The sequence below is a fragment of the Megalobrama amblycephala genome, linkage group LG9 (assembly GCF_018812025.1).
Source record: "Megalobrama amblycephala isolate DHTTF-2021 linkage group LG9, ASM1881202v1, whole genome shotgun sequence".
Taxonomy (NCBI): domain Eukaryota; kingdom Metazoa; phylum Chordata; class Actinopteri; order Cypriniformes; family Xenocyprididae; genus Megalobrama; species Megalobrama amblycephala.
The window spans coordinates 23,124,959-23,147,578 of NC_063052.1; the positions used below are offsets into that span (position 1 = coordinate 23,124,959).

General features: G+C 40.3%; 2 protein-coding genes and 1 long non-coding RNA gene across 3 annotated transcripts in view; 1 reads left to right on the plus strand and 2 right to left on the minus strand.

Moving 5' to 3' along the window:
* LOC125275348 (protein Bouncer-like) overlaps window positions 1–6,538 on the plus strand; it is a 44,239-nt gene extending 37,701 nt beyond the window's left edge. Inside the window, exon 4 of the mRNA XM_048202195.1 lies at window positions 5,526–6,538. Within this exon, the coding sequence (XP_048058152.1) occupies window positions 5,526–5,740 (215 nt within the window). The 3' untranslated portion in view covers window positions 5,741–6,538. The remainder of the gene's footprint in view (window positions 1–5,525) is intronic.
* Window positions 6,539–6,689: 151 nt separating this feature from the next.
* Window positions 6,690–22,620, minus strand: part of clic1 (chloride intracellular channel 1) — a 43,098-nt gene continuing 27,167 nt past the window's right edge. Inside the window, exons 3-6 of the mRNA XM_048202194.1 lie at window positions 17,559–17,684; window positions 17,326–17,432; window positions 8,889–9,070; window positions 6,690–8,806 (exon numbers count right to left, since the gene is read on the minus strand). Of these exons, the coding sequence (XP_048058151.1) occupies window positions 8,645–8,806; window positions 8,889–9,070; window positions 17,326–17,432; window positions 17,559–17,684 (577 nt within the window). The 3' untranslated portion in view covers window positions 6,690–8,644. The remainder of the gene's footprint in view (window positions 8,807–8,888; window positions 9,071–17,325; window positions 17,433–17,558; window positions 17,685–22,620) is intronic.
* LOC125275352 lies at window positions 17,892–22,463 on the minus strand. The gene is made up of 2 exons (XR_007186435.1): window positions 21,737–22,463; window positions 17,892–20,823 (listed from the first exon to the last, which is right to left on the minus strand). It is a non-coding gene; the product is annotated as an uncharacterized LOC125275352 (long non-coding RNA).

Here is a 22,620-nt window from a genome sequence, read left to right on the forward strand (position 1 = left end):
CGAAAAAGCCCGGCAAAAAGGGCGGGGATTACGGTTATATAAGCAGGCATTTCGCCATAGGATTTCAGGTCATACGACTGAAGCGACGACACTGAAGCCGCAGCCTCGTGGCACGGCATGTAACGCAGTACTCATTCCATATCTCAGAGAACCGAGGTTACGTTAGTAACCGAGTATGTTCCCTTTCGATACTTCACTCGTACTGCGTATGGGGAATGAATTCAACCGCGCCGTGCCACGGCAGGGAACGACTGAACTTGTCTTGGACACCACGAGGGAACCAGTGGACAAGTGAGAGGGCCGGAGCCGACGAACCCATGTGTTACACTTGCAAAAGGGGAGCTAACTCCCGGAGTGGCATGAGGCGGAGCTCGATTGAGGCTGCTGTATCATACCGAGAGGACCCGAGCTTGTAAGGTCGGGATATCCAAATTATAAAATCTGACAAAAGTGGACCACGAGGACCAGCCGGCCGCCTCACAGATGTCTTTAATAGAAACTCTACTGGACCAGGCCCAAGAGGAAGGACCAGGCCCATTCCTTTAGTGGAGTGGGCTCTAACTCCTATGGTGCATTTCAGGACCATAGAGGAGTAACAAAGCGCAGTAGCGTCAACTATCCAATGTGAAAGATGTTGCTTTGAGACCGAAGACCCTTTGGTGCGGCCGCCAAAGCAGATAAAGAGCTGATCGGATTGCCAGAAAGGCTGTGATCGCTCAACATAGGTCCTCAATGCCCTGACAGGGCAGAGTAATTCCAGCTCTCACTCGTCCGACGAGGGAGGAAGCGCTGAGAGGGAAATGACCTGTGCTCTGAATGGAGTCGAGAGCACCTTAGGAACGTAGCCATGCCTAGGTTTCAAAACGACTTTGGAGTCGTTGGGCCCGAACTCAAGGCATGCAGGGCTCACGGAGAGGGCCTGCAAGTCACCAACACGCTTGACCGATGCTAGTGCAAATAGCAGAGCATCAGGGGCCTGAGGTCAGCTGACCGTAGTGGCTCAAAGGGGGGCCCTTTGAGAGCTCTGAGGACCAAAGAGAGGTCCCAGGTGGGAACGGTGAGAAGACGAGGTGGATTCAGTCGCCTAGAACCTCTCAAGAAACGCACCACAAGGCTGTTTCGTCCCACTGACTGGCCAGCGATAGGAGCGTGAAACGTTGCGATGGCTGCTACGTAAACCTTGAGCATTGAAGGGGTGCGACCCATATCTAAACGCTCTTGGAGGAAATACTTGGAGGTGATACGTCACACTCCACAGGGTCTATGTTGCGTGCAGAGCACCAGTCAACAAAGGCCGACCATTTCTGGGCGTAGAGGCGTCTCATGGACAGGGCTCTCGCATGAGAGATGGTATTTAGCACGTCCCCTGGGAGGTTTGCAGGCTCCCATCGAGGGACCAGAGGTGCAGAGCCCAGAGTTCTGGCTGGGGATGCCAGATTGTCCTGTTCGCCTGAGAGAGGAGGTCCCGTCTCAGGGGGATCAGCCACGGAGCTTTCGTGGAAAGCCTGAACAGCTCTGAGGACCAGACTTGGCTCCTCTAGAGCGGGGCCACTAGGAGGACTCTGTGCTTGTCTTCCCCGATTCGTCTGATGACCTGAGGGATCAGAGCAATCGGGGGGAATGCGTAAAGGAGGGTGCTGGGCCAGACATAGGCCCAGCACCCTCTGGGTGTTATTTCTCCTTCGAGAAATAAATTGGGCAGTGAGAGTTGTCTTCTGAGGCGAAGAGGTCAATCTCTGCCCTCCCGAAGAACTCCCAGATCGTGAAAACTGTCTGGGGGTGGAGCATCCACTCGTCTGAGGGGACATTGCTCCGAGATAACATATCTGCTCCCAAGTTCCTTCTCCCGGGTATATGAGTCGCTTTGAGCGACTGTAACCTCGGTAATGCCCACTCCAGAAGACGCTTTGCCAGTGCGCATAAGCGGCTGGAAGAAAGGCCGCCCTGGTGATTTATGTATGACACCACTGTCATGCTACCCGACTGGACTAGGATGTGGCGTCCCGTCAGGTGTGCCTGAAACGCCTGAAGGGCTCGGATAACTGCCAGCATCTTGAGGCAGCTGATGTGCAGATGGCTTTCCTCATGAGTCCACGAGTCGAAGGCTGGTCTGCCCTCGCAAAGAGCGCCCCAACCCATGTTGGACGCAACCTACCGCCTGTAGGGGTACTCCATGACTGAACCATACAGGGTTCGTCCAGGGTTTCAGACCTTTCAAACAGGCCCGATTGACCCTGAGACGCAGGTGGCCGTGCCGCCAGGCGTGAGAAGGGACCCGAAATTTCAACCAGTATTGCAGAGGCCGCATCTGAAGAAGGCCGAGCTGCAGCAGAACCGGGGAGGCGGAAGCCATCAGCCCTAGCATCCTCTGGAAAAACTTCAGAGGGAAGTAGGCTTTGTTCCTGACTGAAGCCGCAAGCTGCTGGATAGCCAGGGCGCGTTCTGGCGAGACTACAGCCGTCATACGGACGGAGTCGAAAACTGCACCCAGGAACTTGATACGTTGGCTGGGGAGGCAGTGAGCTCTTGGCAAAGTTGACCCTGAGTCCCAGGCACTCCAAGTGGCTGAGGAGCACGGATCTGTGAAGTTCCAGCTCGGCTCGGGACTGGGCGAGAATCAGCCAGTTGTCGAGATAATTCAGAACACGGATTCCCATCTGTCTTTGTGGGGAAAGCGCGCGTTCATGCACTTGGTAAAAGTGCGAGGAGCTAGGGACAGCCCGAAGGGAAGGACCGTATATTGGTAAGCCACGCCCTCGAATACGAATCTCAAGAATCGCCTGTGATGGGAGGCTATCTGGATGTGAAAGTAAGCATCTTTCAGGTCCAGTGAGCAGAACCAGTCCCCGGGGCAAATCTGCACGAGGATCTGCTTCAGCGTTAACATCTTGAACTTCCGTCTCATGAGAGAAAGGTTCAGGAGTCTGAGGTCTAAGATGGGTCTGAGACTGCCATCTTTCTTGGGGACAAGGAAATAACGGCTGTAGAACCCTGACTCGCTCTCTGAAGGGGAGACTATTTCTATAGCTCCCTTCCCTAACAGAGACATCACTTCGGCTCGGAGGATGTGAGCGTCGTCCGTGTTTACTGAAGTGGGAAGCACCCCGCCAAAGCGCGGGGGTCTGCGAGCAAACTGGAGCAAGTAGCCTTGAGTTATTATCCCCAGAACCCACTTTGACACTCCGGGGATGGCCTGCCAGGCCTCGGCCTGCGTGACAAGGGGTTGAATATTGGCAGGTGGTGGGCCGCTGAGAGGGGGCCCGCACACCGACGAGTGTGGAAGAGGAAAATTGTTCTTTCTTTGAGAAGGTAAAATATTTATTGTGTTCGCCATAACAACGGCGTTTTGCGTGGGCGCAACAGCAGTGGACCCTGGTAGCAGAACACATGAACCATCCCCTGTGCAGTGGGGGGACTAAACGAAAAAGCTTTTGGGGTGGTCCAGCCTCGGCGGGACTTTGCCCCTTCCTCTTCTCTCCCTTTAGATCAGGAAGACTTGGGAGGCATCGGGTCCAGCTCAATCTTTGGCCAGGGGCCCTGACGTTGCCTCGGGAAGGAGGAGCTCCTGGTGGGACGAGCTCGACGGCACTGTTCTTTAGGGGGCGCTGCCTGGGAGTTAGAGGGGGCAGGCTTGCTCTGCTGAGCCGGCGCAGTCCTGGGGCAGCTAGAAGCAGAGGTAGAGCTGGAGCGCTTGGGCAGGAAGTGTCGCATAGGAAGTGGCCCGAAGAGACCGGTTGGAGAGACAGGGGCGTCTAAAAAGACTGTCTTGTCCACATCCTTAATTTCGATCAGGTTGAGCCAGAGATTGCGCTCAAGCACGGCCAGGCTGGCCATGGACCGTCCGATGGCCTGGGCTGTAGCTTTCGTGGCACGCAGGGCCAAATCCGTGGTGCTGCAGAGGTCGCGAAAGGCAGGTGCGTCGATTCCAGACTCGTCCAGGGAGTTTAGCTTGGAACACCTGGAGGATAGCCATGGTGTGCAGCGCTGAGGCAGAGGTAGTCCTGCAGGGCTTAGATGGAAGGACCCTCTTAGTCTTACACCCCACAGCCGCGGGGGGGCAGAGGTGAGCCGCCACTGCCTCGTCCAGGGGCGGTAAGTTCTCGTAGCCCTTCTCTAGGGAGCCATCAACCGAAGTGAGTGCTGACTGATGTGAAGTGTGTAAGCAGGCCGAGTAGGGTGTGCACCACGACTTAGTCAGCTCATCGTGAACCTTGGGGAAGAACGGCGCAGAGCGTTGGTGGGGGGCCTGGCGATGTCCCGGCAGGAACCACTCATCCAGTCTACTGGTGTTGGCTCTTCAGGTGGGGCCCATTCAAGGTTGAGCAATGCTGCAAGCGGAGTGATACAAATGATGAAACGGTTCCTGTGATTATTGGGTGATACTGGTAGATATTTCATGGCTGGAAAAGGCTCTCAGCCAATCAGATTCGAGAACCAGAATGAACTGTTGTGTATATATACAGAATTTGATTGGCTGAGAGCTTATTTCGGCCATGGGATATTCTACTAATATAACATGGTAACCGTTTCACAATTTGAATCACTTTGCTTGTTTCTGCCAGATCTCTATACAGGCAGCATTTCTCACATTGAGTGTCAATGTCAGAAGAGAAAAACCCACTGTAATTTTAAAAATATAACTGTTATTGTGTCACGGAATGTAGTTTTAAGAGTTTTTTTTTTAGATGATAATGTAGTTATTTAAACAGCACCTTTTTGAAAAATTGTTTAGACCTTTTTGGAGATGTGAGCTCCAGGCTGTTCATTTTGTGCATATAAAACGGGCAATCTTTGGTCTTTTTAATCTCTTACTTATTCAAGAGCAAATCGATTTGGCTAAGGGCAAAGTTAAGATTTAGAGCCATATCGTACTCCTACTCATGTGATGTGTGTGTGGTGGCAGTAAAAGTTTGATTTGGGGGGTCCGTGTGAAAACCTGTTTTGGAAACCCTGAGTTAGACAGCTGATAACAATAGGAGTGTAGTCTGCAGTGTAGACTAGGACTGTGTACAATTTATAGATTCCGTATAAACTTTAATAAATTCCACTTTCACCTGTAAGGTTTGCAAAATTGTACTATGTGGAGATGTGATGGAATTGTGACCATGTTTGCTCATATGTTTGCATGACACTTTTTTTTTTTTTTTTTTTGCATTAAATTCTTTATTCTCTATGCCAGTGGTTCCTGAAGGGCCACAGCCCTGCAGAGTTTAGCTCCAACAAGCTAAAATTCACACCTGCTTGGAAGTTTCTAGTAATCCTGAAGACCTTGATTAGCTGGATCAAGTTGGTGTAATTAGGGTTGGAGCAAAATTGTGCAGGGCTATGGCCCTCCAGGAATTGAGTTTGAGAACACTGCTCTCAATTAATGTGCACACCATCCACCATCACAGATTTTAAATGCAATCAGGTGCTGAAACTATAATGAATAACAGGAATGTACTTTTAAAATGAACCAACATAAGTATATTAAAATATATCATCCCCTGCATCAGCAATGAGATGTCATGTTTGTGTGCGTCCAGGATCAGTGTACATTGTTCTGTACGAGCGGAGCTGTGCCCTGCCATCACAGTGTGACCTGAGTGGAGAGAAGCATGCAGCAGGGCTTAACTTCAATTACACTAATGAGTGCTGTGACACAGATCTCTGCAACACTGCTGCAACCATCAGCCCCCTCTTCTGGACAGGAGCAGTACTGGGCCTCTGCAGTCTGACCCTCTTGCTCCAGCTGGGATGAGTGAGGTCTAATCTTATAGGAGGTGCCAATTACATTATCAACAAAGACTTTTATTTACAAACACAACTACATACCAAGACTTATTAATCTGTTTAAAACCAATGCATCTATAAAGCTTAAATTTTAAATGCACATACGACTGAAACTATAAGTCCAAATGTGCACCTTCATGCACACAGCATGCTTGAACGGAAGTGTCTGCAACCACACACACACAGAGCAAGTTAAGGCTTATAAGAATGAGTCATGTAGTTACTCATTGCTCATTTGTTCTCACATGCACACACGTTTGTTTTTGTGAATTGTGGGGACATTCCAAAGGCGTAATGGTTTTTATACTGTACAAAACGTATTTTCTATTCCCCTTCACCACCCCTACCCCTAAACCTACCCATCACAGCCTTTTGAAAAATGGGGACATGGGGTAATGTCCTCATAAGTCACCCTCTCCTTGTAATACCTTTGTCATACCCATGTCATTATACAAATTTGTGTCCTGATGTCACAAAAAAACACACACACGCACGCACGCACGCACGCACACACGCACACACACACACACACACTTAAATTTAAAAAGCACACAACTTGTTCTTTTAAATATAAACAGTTAATCTGAGTTTAGGTTTATTTGCTTTGCCTTGTTTTCTGCTCTAAAAACTAACAATAGTAAAACAACAATAAGGTAACAATTTTTTTTTAATTCTAGAAAAAAATAAATACTTATATTCATATGAACAGGTCATATTCTAGAGCCTGTTCCTTTTCTATAGAGCACAACATAAGTTTTCTATTCTTTTTTTAAAATCATGTAAAAAAAATCTGTTTTAATCTTTGAATTAAATATATTTTAAATATCTTGTACTTTTAAGTAAACATTTTCTTTTAATATAAGTTTTTCAACCTGAAATATCTAAACATGAAGGATCAAGAACAAATCTACTCAGCATTCATTGTTTTACTTAATCTTTATTATAATCTTTTGAGTAACAATTTTAGAAATGCAGAAAAACAAATTACTTTCATATGTTTGTAACAATTAATCTAAATCAATAAAATCCTCACTAATCAATATTTGATGTTGTGTTGTCCATTTAAGTCCATTTGAGTGCAGAGTAAGACGTTTGGAAATGAGCATGAAGCGGTTAAGAGGAAGTGAAAACAGAAGTGCACAGGAAGAGGGCTGGGTATACAGATACTACATATATATAAAATATATTTAAGGTTCTCTTGGAAATTGCATCAACTTGAAGGCAGACTAGACTAAAGCACGAAACAGCATTGAACCTGTTAATTTCATCTTCCCTTGAAAGATAATTTCATCAAGTCCTGTGACTAAACTTAAACTGAAACTCGAATTGAACATTAAAAAGTCACCCATTTATATACTTACTGGCCACTTTATTAGGTGCTCAACTGCTTGTTAACGCAGATATCTATATAATATATAATGCAAACATCAACCAATCACATGGTAGCAACTCAATGCATTTAGGCATGTAGACATGGTAAGATGATCTGCTGAAGTTCAAACTGAGCATCAGAATGGGGAAGAAAGGTAATTTCAGTGATGAAACTGAGCTGATAGAAAGGCAACAGTAACTCAAACATGTCGCAACCGAGGTATGAAGAAGAGCATCTCTGAATGCAAAGCACGTTGAACCTTGATGGGCTGAAGATCACACCAGGTTCCACTCTCGTCAGCTAAGAACAGGAAACTGAGACTACAATATACTGAGGCACACGTTGGGCCCCATACCCCAACTGACTATAGTTAAAATGTCCATCCCTTCATGCCCACAGCATACCCATCTTCTGACGGCTACTTCTAGCAGGATAATGAGCCAAGTCACAAAGCTCATATCATCTCAAACTGGTTTCTTGAACATGCCGATGAGTTCACTACACTCAAATGGCCTCCACAGTCACCAGATATCAATCCAAAAGAACGGAAGATTCGCACCACGGATGGAAAACCTGCAGCAACTGTGTGATGCCATCATGTCAATTTGGACCAAAATATTCCAGCACCTTTTTAAATCTATGCCTTGAAAAATTAGGCAGTTTCAAGGCAAAATGTGGTCCAACCTGGTACTAGCAAGGTGTATCTAATAAAATGGCCAGTTAGTGTAAAATCCTTTTGTATTTCCTTGAAATATATATAAAAAATACATGCCCACAAAATTTTTGCTTGCTGTCGTTAATGGTTTTCTCTTTTGCAGAAAGCAAAAAACATGCATTATCTTCACACACATTAAACACAGTGTCTTCAATGTGAACATTGACTGATATTTGGATGGAAGCATTTTCTAGTGCAGTGCTCCTCAAACCTGTCCTGTCTCCCTCACACACCCAATTCAAGTCTTGCAGTCTGTACTAATGAACTGATTAGTTGGAATACTTTTAGGATACTTCTATGATTTTGTAACATATCAATCTATGGGAAGTAAAGAGCAGTTTGGACAACTTGGAAACCAGTTTATGAAATGCAATGCAACTCAAGAAGCTGTCAGTGAAAAGCTGTGATCTTGCAGGTGTGCCATTAAACACTTTGTATTACATAATCTAGATAATGACAGCGAGCAGGGGGGAGGTAATGGGGGAATGAGGCAACAATATCCTGTTTAACTGCCAGCAAAGCACTTGTCCAAACAATGTGAAAAATACTGAAAAAGAAACAGCTATTGCTAACCACTAATGAAAGGACCTTGACCTCTGCAGATCAGATGATTTTGAATAAAATATAAACTATAAGACCACATTTAATTTAAAAGTGAGACCTCAGAACCCTGCTGGTGCAAACAACCTTAGGAGCTTAAGACATAAAGGAAACACTTGAAATAATCTGGAAAGAGAATTGGTAATAACGCATATGAGTGTGTGACTGTATGTGTGTGTATCCTTCTATTTGAGCGCCTTCACAACAGAGGAGTAGGCTACATGTATCTCCTCATCGCTGGGGCAAGTGGAGGAGTATTCCTCACGGGCATACGCCGCATCCAGATATCGCCACAGAGATGTCAGAGAGCGAGGGATGGAGAAACCTCGAAACTTCTGACACACAACCTAAAGAAAGGAAAAGAAAAGCTAAGCATTTGATTTGCAAACTCTTTTGCTTAAGGATTAGTCCGTTGGATGTCTGTCTCACTTTGACGATGTGTAGCTTGGGCAGTAAGTTGCAGTCAGCCAGAGTGAGCTCCTGACCATCCAGGAAGGGGCGGGTGGAGGAAGTGACATCATCAGCACTGTTCTCATCGATCTCATCCGGTAGAGGAGAGTTCAGATAGTCATCCAACTTCTTCAGGGCCTTCAGTAAACCCTTCTCCAGATCTGCACAAAGAAACTTTATTTAAAAACATTTTCCTTCTCTGCAGTGATGTATTTCCTATTGAAAGGGGGATTGTCCAATTTTAAATAGCCAATACATACAAAAACCACAGTTTTCTTTGTCCACAGTGGCCTGTTCACACCAGCAAGAATGTTCGGCCCGATTTTTCACATGCGATTTGTCTGTTCAGACCAATGCGGAAAATGCTATTTCAGTCTCTGACAGCACTTAAGGTAAAGCAGGAATACAGCAGAAAACAGAGGGAAAACAAGATGCTGATATACAGTATTTATACTGTTTTCTTTTTGTCTCAGTTTGTCTCAGTATTTGATTTGCTATGACTGATATTTGTATAATTTCCTTTAATTATGTGTTCATTGTTCATAATGTTGCAATAAAAAAATGCTGCGCTACTATACATTTCTGACACCCGCTTGTCACAGAGAAGAAAACGAAATCAAACAGCATTTACATGTTTTCAAACAGCTTTTCAGATTTTTTTTCTCTCGCTAAGATGTTTATCGAACAACACCAAGTACAAGAGTACAGAGAAAGAGAGCTGGGTCTGGATACTTTCTCTGGTATTCACTGTCACTTATTAAAATAGTCTGTTTGTGAGTACCACCAAGTCGATTCTTACTGGTTGGCCAGTTTTCTTCACAGTACGATGAAAAAATGAAATTAGAACATTGCCGCACTGCAGCATGTGAATGTTTGTATTGGTCTGAACAGATGCATAACCTGCTGTTCATTTGGGCCAGAGCACCGATGGTATGAGGACCCTAATGTAATTGCTCAGTCAATTCTTCTTCTTCACTGAAATGAATCGCATTTTTGAGTGAGTTTCAGAATTAGGTGTTGCAAAATGGCTCGACAGTGCCACCTACAAAATTTCAATTAAGCACCCTTCACACTACGTTTCAAGTACAATTGTGAATTTCGGTAGACAGTTGTAACAGCCCAATACCTACAAAAAAGTCCCTGGGTGCAAAATTTGAAAAAGTGAGATATTTTGCATTTTCTCTGCAAAATTTTTGAAGTTCTTGCCATTTCCAGACGCATTTTAACGTTACTTTCGTACTTTACTGAACTCCTCCTAGAGATTTAATCAGATAAACATCATATTTGTTTAGTTTAATCTAAAGGCCTTTGCGACATTAACCCTTTCACATGTAAATTTAAAATATTCTGGCTGATCCCTCAGCGTGAGTTTTTCCCAAAATACATGAAAGTAAGTGAGCAAGTGAACTGGGGAAGAATAGAGTAAACTTTAAAGTTACGTACTCTATGTGTATCTGATAAAGCGTGTTGTCTAATTATAATGCAAAGGATTGTTGTTCCCGCTTCTATAGACATCAGTGTGTATTTTAAAAAACTCTAAATGTATTGTTTTGTTAGTACTCATGTGTATTTAAATGTCTGAAACATAAAATAAACATTATGTAGTTGAAAACACTGCATATTTGTGATATGAAAAGCGCTGAGAGCGTCTGGCTCTGGCTTGGCGCCAGCCAAAGCGTACAAGCATATTTGAATTTGGGAGTTGATCATGTGATGCGCTGAATTTTCTAATCACGCCGGTGTGATCGTATGCTCCAGGGACCAGCCAAGACTGATAACACCGGTGTGATCATATGCGTCAAAGGGTTAAATTGTGAAGATCTTGAGTTTTTGCTGAAGGGTGTGTCCGCCTGACAAAATCAGGGTTCCCACTCTTTTTCAGCGATCATTTTCCAGGACTTTTCCAGGACATTTTCAATTTTACAACAATGGGAGTAAAAGACTGGGATTACGCCCTAAAGTAATATATTGCTCTCTAAGTCTTTGAAAGGTTTATTGCCATGACTTAACTATAAAATCAGTTTTTAATATGAGCTCTTAATCATACATTATGACTATGGAAGATTGTTTCCGTAAAAAAAAAAAAAAAGGTAATTGCGACTTTTACTTTTTATCTTGCTATTCTGATTTTTTTTCCGCGCAATTGCAAGTTTATATCTCACGATTCTAAGAAACAAAGTAAGAATTGCAAGATATAAACTGTCAAATGCCAGAAAAAATAATAATTGCGAGAAAAAAAGGTCAGAATAGCGTAATATAAACTCGCAATTCTGACTTTTTTTCCTGGCAATTGCAAGCTTATATCACAATTATGTAAACTCGCAATTGTAGGAAAAATATTTAGACTTGTGAGATAAAAAGTTGCAATTAGGCTAACATTATTTATTTATTATTCAGTGGCGAAAACAAGATTCCATAGTTTATTGTCATTACTTAACTACTGATGCACACTTCTATTTTTTTGGCAGTAAGTTTTGGAAGATCATTATCTTTGCAAGGTGGACTTTTCAGGGTAAGAGATGGACTAAAAATAAACTCCAACACCTTACAGCTAGATTCCGGAAGATAAATTCTTCAAACAGTGGATGTGGTGCTGGTCCTTCAAGAGTAACTCTCAATCTGTCTGTCTATAAAGCCTATAAAAAAATCTGTCTTGTATTTTACTACATTCAGTATGTGATTCTTAAATGGGGGGCATTTTTTAGGATTCTTTACCTAATCTAAGTCTCTGAGATCCTGACACCTCGCACTCCTGGAGAATCCAGGTAGGTTGAAGTTCTGGAAAATGGTGGCGCTGAAGACTAAAGGGTTTCTGATGGTTTCACACTTAATTCTTCACATTAATTCTTAATTCTTTTGTAGTTAACGTGTCTTTTCTTATCCACCTGTTTTTGTCTGACCCTGCTGACCCAATGAGCATTTTGCTGTCCAATGGTCATGCCTTAACAGCAATTTCTAGTATTGCATTAGTATTGCATCCTTCTTGTGGGAATTTGATAATTTTTGACTTTTCAGTCTGAGATAAATCTCTTTTTGGCTCATTTTATCTGTTAAAGAAAACATGCCTTCATAAACTAACCTCATGACTAAATACAAAATTAATAGTATTTATTAAGATTGATTGGTTTGGAATTGGTAAAATGTGCTTGGGAAAAATATGATCAGAAAATAAACTTGCATAATAATTAAGCAAAAAATTATGCATTTAAGCAGTTAATTATAACAATATAATAACTGCTGCAAGTGGCAACACAAGACTAAACATCATCATTGAAAAAATACTACGCTCACGTGTCAAAACGCAGCATTTATGAACATTGCACTTTCTGTAACTAATAGTGATTGTTTTAGGTTTTAGGTCACTAATGGTGATTGTTTTAGATAAAATCTTTGGTCTCAACTAAAGAAAAACCCAAGAACTTTTTTAAAAAGAATTTTCCAGGACAACTACAAGATTTTCCAGGACAATTTACATTTTCTATAATTTTCCATGTGTTTTCTAGGACTGGAAAATTTGTCATCAATTTTCCAGGTTTTCAAGGTTTTCCAGGACGAGTGGGAACCCTGCAAAATTCTTTCAACTGACAAAAAGTTTCGCCATGAAACAGGAAGTTATTGTAACTCGGGCATACAATGTCCAATCTGCCCCAAACTTCACATGTTTTATTAGAGTCCAGGCCTGAAGACATCTACATGACAATATTCAGTTAGATATAGTGCCACCTGCTGGCAACAGGAAATGGCATGCTTTACACTGTAATTCACTCCCTGAAACACATTTAAATATGCCATGAAGTACCAAACATGCAAGAAACACATTAAATCATGCAACACTTAGCGAAGTGCTAATGTATGCAATTAACGCCACGAAACAGGAAGTTGTTGTAACTCAGGCATACAATGTCCGATCTGCTCCAAACTTCACATATTTGAGAAGAGTCCTGCCCTGAACACATCTACATGACAATATTCAGTTATAATAATAACGCCACCCACTGGCAACAGGAAGTGACGTGTTTACTAGCACTACTAGCAACATGCTAAAATATGCAACTGAGTGCTAAACATGCTACAAACATTCTAAAACATGCTAGCAACACTTAGCTGAGTGCTAAAGCATGCTATTATCATAATGAAACAGGAAGTTGTTGTAACTCAAGCATACAATGTCCAATCTGCCTCAAACTTCACGTTTGATAAGTGCCCTGGCCTGAAGACATCTACATTCCAAAATTTAGTTGTAGTCATAGCGCCACCAGCTGGTAGCAGGAAGTGTGGCAAATACAAATGACTGACGTAGTCCTCTTATATTTATGAAGTTAAATGCATATTGCCCACGGTGCTCTATTTTCCTAGAGCTACCGGGTGGCGGTGGCATGGGTGTGAAGGCCCTTTCATCGCTGTTTGCAAATTTAATTCAAGTTAAAATGTTTATCACATTGAAATGCTGCACCAAACAACCATCTTGGTGTGAACAGGCCTTAACCAGGTGAAACATGATATGGTTCCAGTGACAAGCAATTTGTTTGTCCAAATTAAACACAAAAATGGGGCATGATGAAACACAATCAATCAATCAATCAATCAATCAAAAAAAAAAAAAAAAACCCTCAAAACTCAGCCAATCAAACAGCAATAAGGTCAGCAACAAAAACAACTCAGTCCATACTAATTTGCACTGCGTATCTTTAGTAAATCCCGACAGTAGTTTTTAACATCAAAAGAGGGTTTGCGCTGATGCAAGTTGTTAGTAAATCTGGCCCTAAGTATCTAAAAACATGAGACGCAGCGCTCAGGAATGGTTTAAAAAAAGTGCAAAGCAGAATGTGACACTGTGTCCTAACTACACGTGACGTAACGCCGTGACACGCGATAAAAGGTATCTTTTCCATGTTAATCTGAGTTTTTGTCCTAACCAGCCGCGATGGCAACACGCAACGATTCTATTTTAGAAACGGTCTCTATCGCTGTGTCTCATTTCAAAGACTGCATCCTCCAGAGGTCGCATTTGAAGGCTGCATACGTTATTAAGGTGGTCTTAAAAGTAACCGTTAGATTGCAAAGTAAGAATAAAATTACAGTATTTTACACCTCACAAGGAATAACAATAAATTTTATTATGGTTACTTTTCTTAAATAAGACATTTTTGATTATGTATGCAGCCTTCAAATGCAACCTCCAGAGGACGCAGCTTATTTGTCCGCAAAGTTGCAGTTGGAATAACAAAACACAGAGTATGGCAATGATAATATCAGCTACTGTTTATGTGCTTTATTTAATGTTAAAAGCATCTAATGTGAGTTTGAATATCATTCTGTGTTCCCAGCTTTTTAGCTGTAACAAAAACAACACTGGCTAATTCATCTCAAATCTTGAAAATAAATAAATGAATGTTCAAACTGTCAACTCAATGTGAACAAACAAGTGTATTCTATGTCAAAGATTGTTTTAGTCACTCCGTATGTACTTTAAATAATTTTTAAATTTTGAATTTTATTATGTAACGTACCTATTTCATTGTGTCTGCTGTGCGCTTCCCAAGAGAGCCCGCATTCACGCTCTTCTGACTGACTGTGGTTTTTGATTGATTTTGTCGTGTCTGGTGTGGACAGACAAACTGCTTGTCGCTAGAATCTTATCGCATTGCGTGTAGTTACGACATGGTGTGAGGGTCTAGAGACGTGCTTTTGAGATGTGATGCAATAACGGAAATAACAGAAACAGCCAAACAGTAGAATAGATAACAAAAAACAAAAGGCTCGCAATGCTTGCCCCACCTCCACGGTCATCTGATTGGTCCACTGTTATGGCACTGTGTGTAAAAGTTGAAATTCTTTTAACTTGATATGGCATTTTAAAAACACGGCACTCATGTGCAAGACGCGAGTGCAATGGTCATATACATCGGTCTAGGGCAGTGGTTTTCAAACCTGTCCTGGAGGCACCCCAGCCCTGCACATTTTGTATGTCTCCCTTAGTTCTTGCAGTCTCTTCTATCGAGTTGATGAGTTGAATCAGGTGTGATAAATGAGGGAGACACACAAAATGTGCAGGACAGGTATGAAAACCACTGGTCCAGTGTTAATTTTGGCAGCCATTTTTGATTTAGTCTTAGTCTTTATCTTCAGACGAAAATGTTCCTTAAGTCTTAGTCACATTTTAGTCATTTTAGTCTTTCATATTTTAGTCTAGTTTTAGTCGACATTTTTGTCAAGTCTTAAGCCGGGCACACATTTAACGACTAGCTAAAACATTCTAAGACTGTGCTGAACATACAAGCTATTGTTTCCTGCGACTGAAGCCGATTTAAATACTTACACATGGAATATGAACACCAACTGTAATCGCAGACTGAACGCGACTGGACGCGTTTGAGCGCGATCAGTCATAAGTATCAATTTACATTCATAATCGTCCTTACAACCGTTAAGTGTGTGCGCGGCTTTAGTCATTACTTTTAGTCAAACTACAGTTACCAACATTAATTTTGATAGCTATTTTATATGTAGTCTTTAGACAAAATAGTCATTATAATTTTTCTCTTTAGACCAATTCATTCAAGCTTATGAAATCAAGGTAACAGGCTGTATTGACATTGCACTCTTATCAGTAGCACTTGTGCAATTGTACATATTCTCTTTCAGTGGTTCTCAAACTTTCTAGAGTGTCGTACCCCTGAGGGATTTAACATCCTTCTGTGTACCCTCTCTTTTCCACTTAGACTGCAGTTACACTTTTCCATTAAGGGACAATATTTTTTCCTTTATAAATAGGCTACCTTTGTAAAATAAATAATGCCTTAAATAATTTTAAAAAAAAAATTAAATAAATACAATGATGATAAAAACGAAGTGATACATCTAAATATTACATTAAAAGTCACTGTTTTTATGAGTGAATCATCGAGTCATTCATTCATTCAGTATCAAAGCTAGCGGCTGTATTTATGAATGGATCATTGAATCATTGACGATTCGTTCAAAGCCGCAGATTCGTTCACGAAACAGCTTGTGTGCTGCTCTGCTGTGGCTTTCGTTGCAAAATAGAGCAAAAATACTTAGAATACTGACAATACAGTATTTACTAATCACTTAATATCACCCTTTTGTTTGTTGAACTGTTGTATAAAATCAATATTCGGGATATTATATATTATATTCGGGAAATATTCTTGCTGGTATAATATGATCAACATTAAAAACAGTCACTCACAGAAGGGTATGTTTTTGTATTGAAGAGCCGTAGATTATTAGATCGTAGACTGAATCTTAAATCTAAATGCAGTCTGTGTCTTGTTCTTCATGCTAGTAAGTGCTAAATCCCTACTTTCACAACGGTAACATTATTGTCGAGAACAGCACTAATGTTGCGCGATATGCTGGCTTGTGTGGGTGCAGTCAGTTTTGACCGCAAAAGATGAGGTAATTTGATTGAATGTCGTATATATACACGACATTTTACCTGCTAGAAATACATGTTCAGTTTTCATGTTATTTTAAGGTGGAGAAGAATAAAATGAACAGAACTTTTCGCGTCAGTTTGAGAACCACTGCTGAATATCAGTCTGCACTTTGGTCCCAGATTTAGTCAGTAAACGAGCAGCGCAATATAGACACTTTAATTTAAGTAGAAATCTCAAATGAAGAGCGATGAACTCCAGCTTACTTGTCTGTGTTTTCAGATCATCCATGCTTCAATGATTAAGTAAAACATGTTCTTTAACAGAGAAGCTCTGATAGGGGGTTTAAATTATGGAAATCTGGCAACCGTAAGTATGACAGCTCGTAAAGACAGTCTGTAATGTTTTGTCTCCTTTATTCGACAAAAACAAAAAGTGATCATGGTGTAAATCATTTAAGCTAGCATAATTTGCTTTTGGAGTATTATTTGTAACCCTCATTGTCTTTTGTTCTTTGTAATTGTACTTGTTCTTCATTGCATAATAAAAAAAAATAAAAAAACAAAAAAACAAAAAGTGATTTCAAAACAGTGATTTTGGTCAAGTGTTTAGTCTTTTAGCCACATTTCAGTCTCGTCTTTTTTCGTCAACGATGTTGCACGTGTAGTTTTAGTCATGTTATCGTTAAATGAAATTGGTGTCGTCTCTCATCGTCTCTTCTTAGTCATGGGAAAAAAGGTAGTCAACGAACATTTTTCGTCATAGTTTTCGTTAACGAAATTAACACTGCACTGGTCTAGTGCATGTTTACATGGAAACAATGTAAACATGCGCTAACAAAACAATGTTTTCTGTAATCCAGGAACATTGGATTTGTATTAAGTTTGACAGACAAAATTAAACAATACTCTCTGTTTACAGCTGGCCAGTTGGTTGTGAATCTCACATCTGAAACTTAATAATGGGCATCATTTTTACAAATGACTGAAAACAAATAGCAGCATTCTTGCACTCACTGTCGTTCATCTGAGGGTTTGAATTCTTAATGTAGGCTGAAAACTTTGAGAACACATCAAGACCTGCGGTGTTAGATTCAGGATTGCGAGCTGCCAGCTGTGGGTATCTGTGTTGTAAAAGAAGAGGAAGGACAGAGAGTAAACATAAAGAAACGGAATACAAATACAAGCACAGTGATATATGGAGAGACAGAATGAAGGGAAATAGAGAATGGATTAATGAAGACAGTTACTTAGGAGGGCAGAGGGTTTCCTCCAGAAACTCTTCTATCTTGTTGGTGTCCGTCTTCACCTCTGTGCCGTACAACAGGAAAGGGGGCTGAGCACCAGGGGCCAGATCTTTAAGAATGTCTGGCTTCCTAGTCACAAAACAGAGAGAGAGGAATAGCATTACTTTAGTAAAATGCTGTATGCACACTGTGCACAGTTTGGCAATCGGCATGGATGGAATACCCGGATGACCTATTTCATTTGCCAAAAGCACACTGCTCGAGATTCCACAATGCAATGCACTTAAATTGACCTTCCATTTCCAGCGTGAATGAATTTTTTTTTTTTTTTTTTTGGGATTGGACCATGAATTTTTTTTAATGGAATACTGTGAGCCATCAGCTCCAAGGTCTGGGTATACTCTATTTCCCGTGTTATTTTCCGTCTCGTGCACAGTTGAGCGCGTGAGACTTTCAAAGATACTCCTTTGCCTGTGAGCGCGGAAAGACACGTTCGGCCCATGGCATGCACACGAGCATCATCCGTGGTCACAAAAAACGCGGCCACTGTTCAGAGAGTCAAAGCTAGTCCACACAGTAAACGTTTCTTGCTTGCGCTGACTGAAAACTCATGAGACAGGAGAGACTTTGCAGTAGCCTACTGAACGGATTAAACAGGTAATCACTTTGATGCCGTGCCTGAACACCATTTATCCCTTCACAGTGGCATATAGCGGACGGGCACGCAGCGCTATTAAATTATTCTTATTATTATTATGCTACTTTTATTATTAAATTAATATGGCAATTCATTTGCCCCACAATATCATAGTGCATCACCGCATAACTGACGCACTGTGAGTGAGGATAATAAAAAGATTATAGACTAGGCTACTTGTTTAACACGAAATAGCCTGCTTCTCGAGTCACGAAAAATACAATTTTTTCTCACTACTGGCCACAAGAGAAATATTAAGAAAATAATTTTTTATTCATTTCGCATCGTCTCTAAGAGAATGTGTGCCGTTAATGCAGCGTTCCAAAAGCTCAGTCAGTTTTTACTTTCAGTTTCTGTAGCAGCCGCGGCTCGTCGTATGGGCAGGTGAATATTCATCCTAACATAGACCTCTATATACACTGAATTAATAATAAATTATAAATGTGTTCAACATTCTGTAACAAATATTTTTTCAATTTTCTATTTTAAGTCGTAAAGTGAGCAGGCATGTGGGGCAGCCGGTCTCGGAGCCCTCCTTAGCTCTACAGCGCCCCACAACTTTCCTATGTAAATCTGTGGTGTAAAATGGAACTGCAGGGCACTCTCATAGAGAGCCATCGGGGCAGATTTCTGGCTGGTTATTTCCTTATTCCATGTGGTTATTTCCTAACGTCACGCTTATTTCCACGTGACGTTACCTCACGTAAATCTCGCGCCAGGCCAAGACGATATCAGTCCACTTCACAGATGTGTTTGCATCAGGTCAGTAACTAGTTGGCATGTCTGTTCTTCCTATGTGGAGTAGCATATCAAATTAATGAGAGTATAAACCCTTTAATTTAAACGTGCTCGCTTGCTTTTATATACAGTAGTTCTGTTTTGTTTATGTTTGTTCTGAAAATAGACATTTTTCTTCACTCGAATTCCCACACAACTATTCAATGTTCAATTGAATAGTTAAAACAATATTCAATATTCTAAAGCAACATTTGGAAGCATTAAATACTACAATTCTAAGATTCTGTGTGTTGTGTGTACTAAAGTCTTCATCATTAGAGCGCCACCCTCAGGCTGAATAATGCAAGGGCATTCGAGTTCTGCCAAAAGCTACTGTTATATAGCGAATAACTGACTGGCGTGTGAGACTATTTCACCCGCATAACTCTCACGCAAAGTTTGCACATTGTTTGTGTGATTTCTGCTAGCTCGCCTTCATGGTTTAAAATGTAAATATTTTCAATATTGCGACGTGACATTTTTCTTTATCACCAGTAGTTCGCAAAATGATGGACACTGATTCACATATTGTCGTCTGCATCATTTCCCGTGATAATAAAATTAAGTGAATTATTAAATGAGTAAATAAACAACAAGCAAACTTAAACTTGTTTGCTTAAAATTTCTGCAAATAATTTGCCGATGCAGGTACAATAAGACGTTTTGTACCTGCAAAAAAAAAAAAAAGAAAGAAATCCCCCCCCCCCCCCAAACTCGAGAGTCGAATGTCACCCATGAACCAGAGCCATAGAGAGACAGAGTTGCGACAACGGAAGTTCAAAACGCTCGATCGTCACGTGATTCGTGTAGTCTTCAGATAGTTCCAGGAAGTGCTTCGGCGGCAATTAAAAAAGATAGGATTAGAGAGACAGAACCGTGATTTTTGGTAATTTGTAGTCAATAAATGCATCGGTTTACAATATTTATGTAATACACCGACATGTGAATGTAGTATGTGTTTGTAGTTACAGCAATGTTGTTTTTAAAAGATAAAAAACTGCTAATATTTGAGGATTAGTGTTGTCAACCAGCGTTGTCTGCCTTGTTAACATATTTCTGGCTAACATTACCTTGTTTAAAGATCGCGTTGCAGTTGTTTTGAAGTATTTTTATGTTTTTAAAATTGTATGTTAGTTAAGGGCAATCATGTCATGTTCACTATGGTTTTACAGGGATAGGAGACCTGCAGGTGACAGGTGATTGTCTTAAAAAACCCATTGCAAATAAGTGAAATGTAAAACTTAATTAAGTGAAATTTAATTAATCTTAATGTTAACAATTCTTATGCACCCCATTCACTTATTATATATACATTCATACACAATATATTCAATTCTAAAATAAAACATGATTATACACACATTGACTTTTGCACTGATTTAGTGTAATGGATTTATACATTTATAATAAACTGCATGTCAAGCATTTCGTCTGTCCTTTCCTACATGTTCTTGTAGTCTCCCCGCTATGGTTTGCAGTGTTGCATGAGGATGATCCAGTCACTCAGAGAAAGCAGTATGAATGCATGGTTTCCCCACTGACACGGAAAGGAGAAAGTTATGTTCAAGTCAGCAGGAGCAATCTAAATAGAACTAAAGATTGTGCGCCAAGTTGTGTGTTAATCATATACAGGTGTATCTGCCTTTTTCACAAAAACCAACACTGGGAACTTTTATGTTTATTAAAGGTTTATTAAAAATAAGGAGCAAGGAAAAGCTTGCAAAATCCAAGGAGCAGAGACTGGTGGTGACAGCATCATTGCATGGAGTCTTCAGGATCTGAATCCCCTTTGTGCTTGTATTGAAAGCAAGATAAAAGGAAACAAAATGGGAGAAATTAAATACAGTAGTAGTATATAAATATATATATATATATATATATATATATATATTATATTATTATTATTATTTTTTTTTTATCTCACTTATAAACTTCCCTCTCCCCATCAATCCAAAAATCAGCTGAGCTAACACATAATAGACAGACAACAGAATCACAATACATTCTCGAATATAAATTCTAAAATAAGGATTTTTTTCTTTATTCCCAGGTGAAAAAAATACTATAGTAATTTATAGTAAATACCATAGTGTTTTTGAACCATACTATAGTAAAGTACTTGAATTAATTTGTGGTAATTAGTTGCTGTGATAATAGAACAACTATAGTAATATAATCAAATTACGTTACCCAATACTGTACTAAGTTTTCTACAACTTTAGGGTATATTATACTACAATATACACTACAGTATACTGTAGTAAAAAACTAAAGTATACTACAGTATTTATTACAGTTTATCAGTTCACTGTACTACAGTATGCTGTAGCATTCATTAACAACGTGTTGTAAATACTATAATATAGTATACTACAATTTACTATAGTATGGTTCAAAAACACTATACTATTTACTATAGTATTTTTTTCACCTGGGTTGTACATTTAATAAGGAATAAGGATATTCTCATTTTACCACTTTCACCCACCACAAGCCCCAAAGTTATATTTAACCCCGTTTAGAATCATTTTTCTCTAATTACACAACGATGAATAAATTGTTTTAATCTATTATCTAATCTACTATCTGATAACATCCCCTGGAACTATTTATTTAGTGAGCAATATCAGCTAGCATGCTTTAATACACAAGTTAATTTGATTCAGATGTACTGATACTATAAAATCTTATAATTTAAATGGCTTACCTTTTAAAAGTGCATCACAAACGGTCTGTTCTGCTGTAACTCTACGGCGCGGCTGCTACTTCCGGGAACTATTGCGAGGCTCCACGAGCCGCCATTGCTGTAAAAAAACGTTCCATTGGAGTCTATGGAGTTCTCGCAACTCTCTCTCTCTATGGCTCTGCCATGAACGTAGCATACTGTAACATTTTCCACACTCTTAGTTTTTTTTTTATGCTGGGGTGCCAGACAGGATTTGTGTCATTAGTTTAAGTTTGAGGTCATTGTTTAAGTCTCACGTAAAGAAAATGTACAAAGATATTGTGTAGTCTAATTTGTCTTACACATGAGATGAGGATTTTACACCAGCAATCAATGCAATAATACCAAAAATAATCACTCTTAAATAGAAAACAACAAAACAGGACTCAGATATGGAGCTGCATTCAAATCTGTATATTCAAAATTCAACAAATTCAAGTATCCCAAAAAACTATTAGTTAGAGAGGAAAGAAAAACAAAAAAAAAGAAAAACAAAAATGAGTTAAAAATTGTCCAGCCACAAAATAGCCTACAAAAAAAAAGAAAGAAAATGAGTCCAGTCCAGAAGGCAATCAATTAATTGGTAACTACAATAAGGTTCATTAGTTAACATTAGTTAACTACATTAGTTAACATGAACTAATAATGAACTGCACTTATACAGCATTTATTAATCTTTGTTAATTTCAACATTTACTAATACATTATTAAAATCTTGTTAGTATTAGTTAATGCACTGTAAACTAACATGAACAAACAATGAACAAATGTATTCATTAACTAACGTTAACAAAGATTAGTAAATACAGTAACAAATGCATTGCTCATGGTTAGTTAATGTTAGTTAATACATTAACTAATGTTTA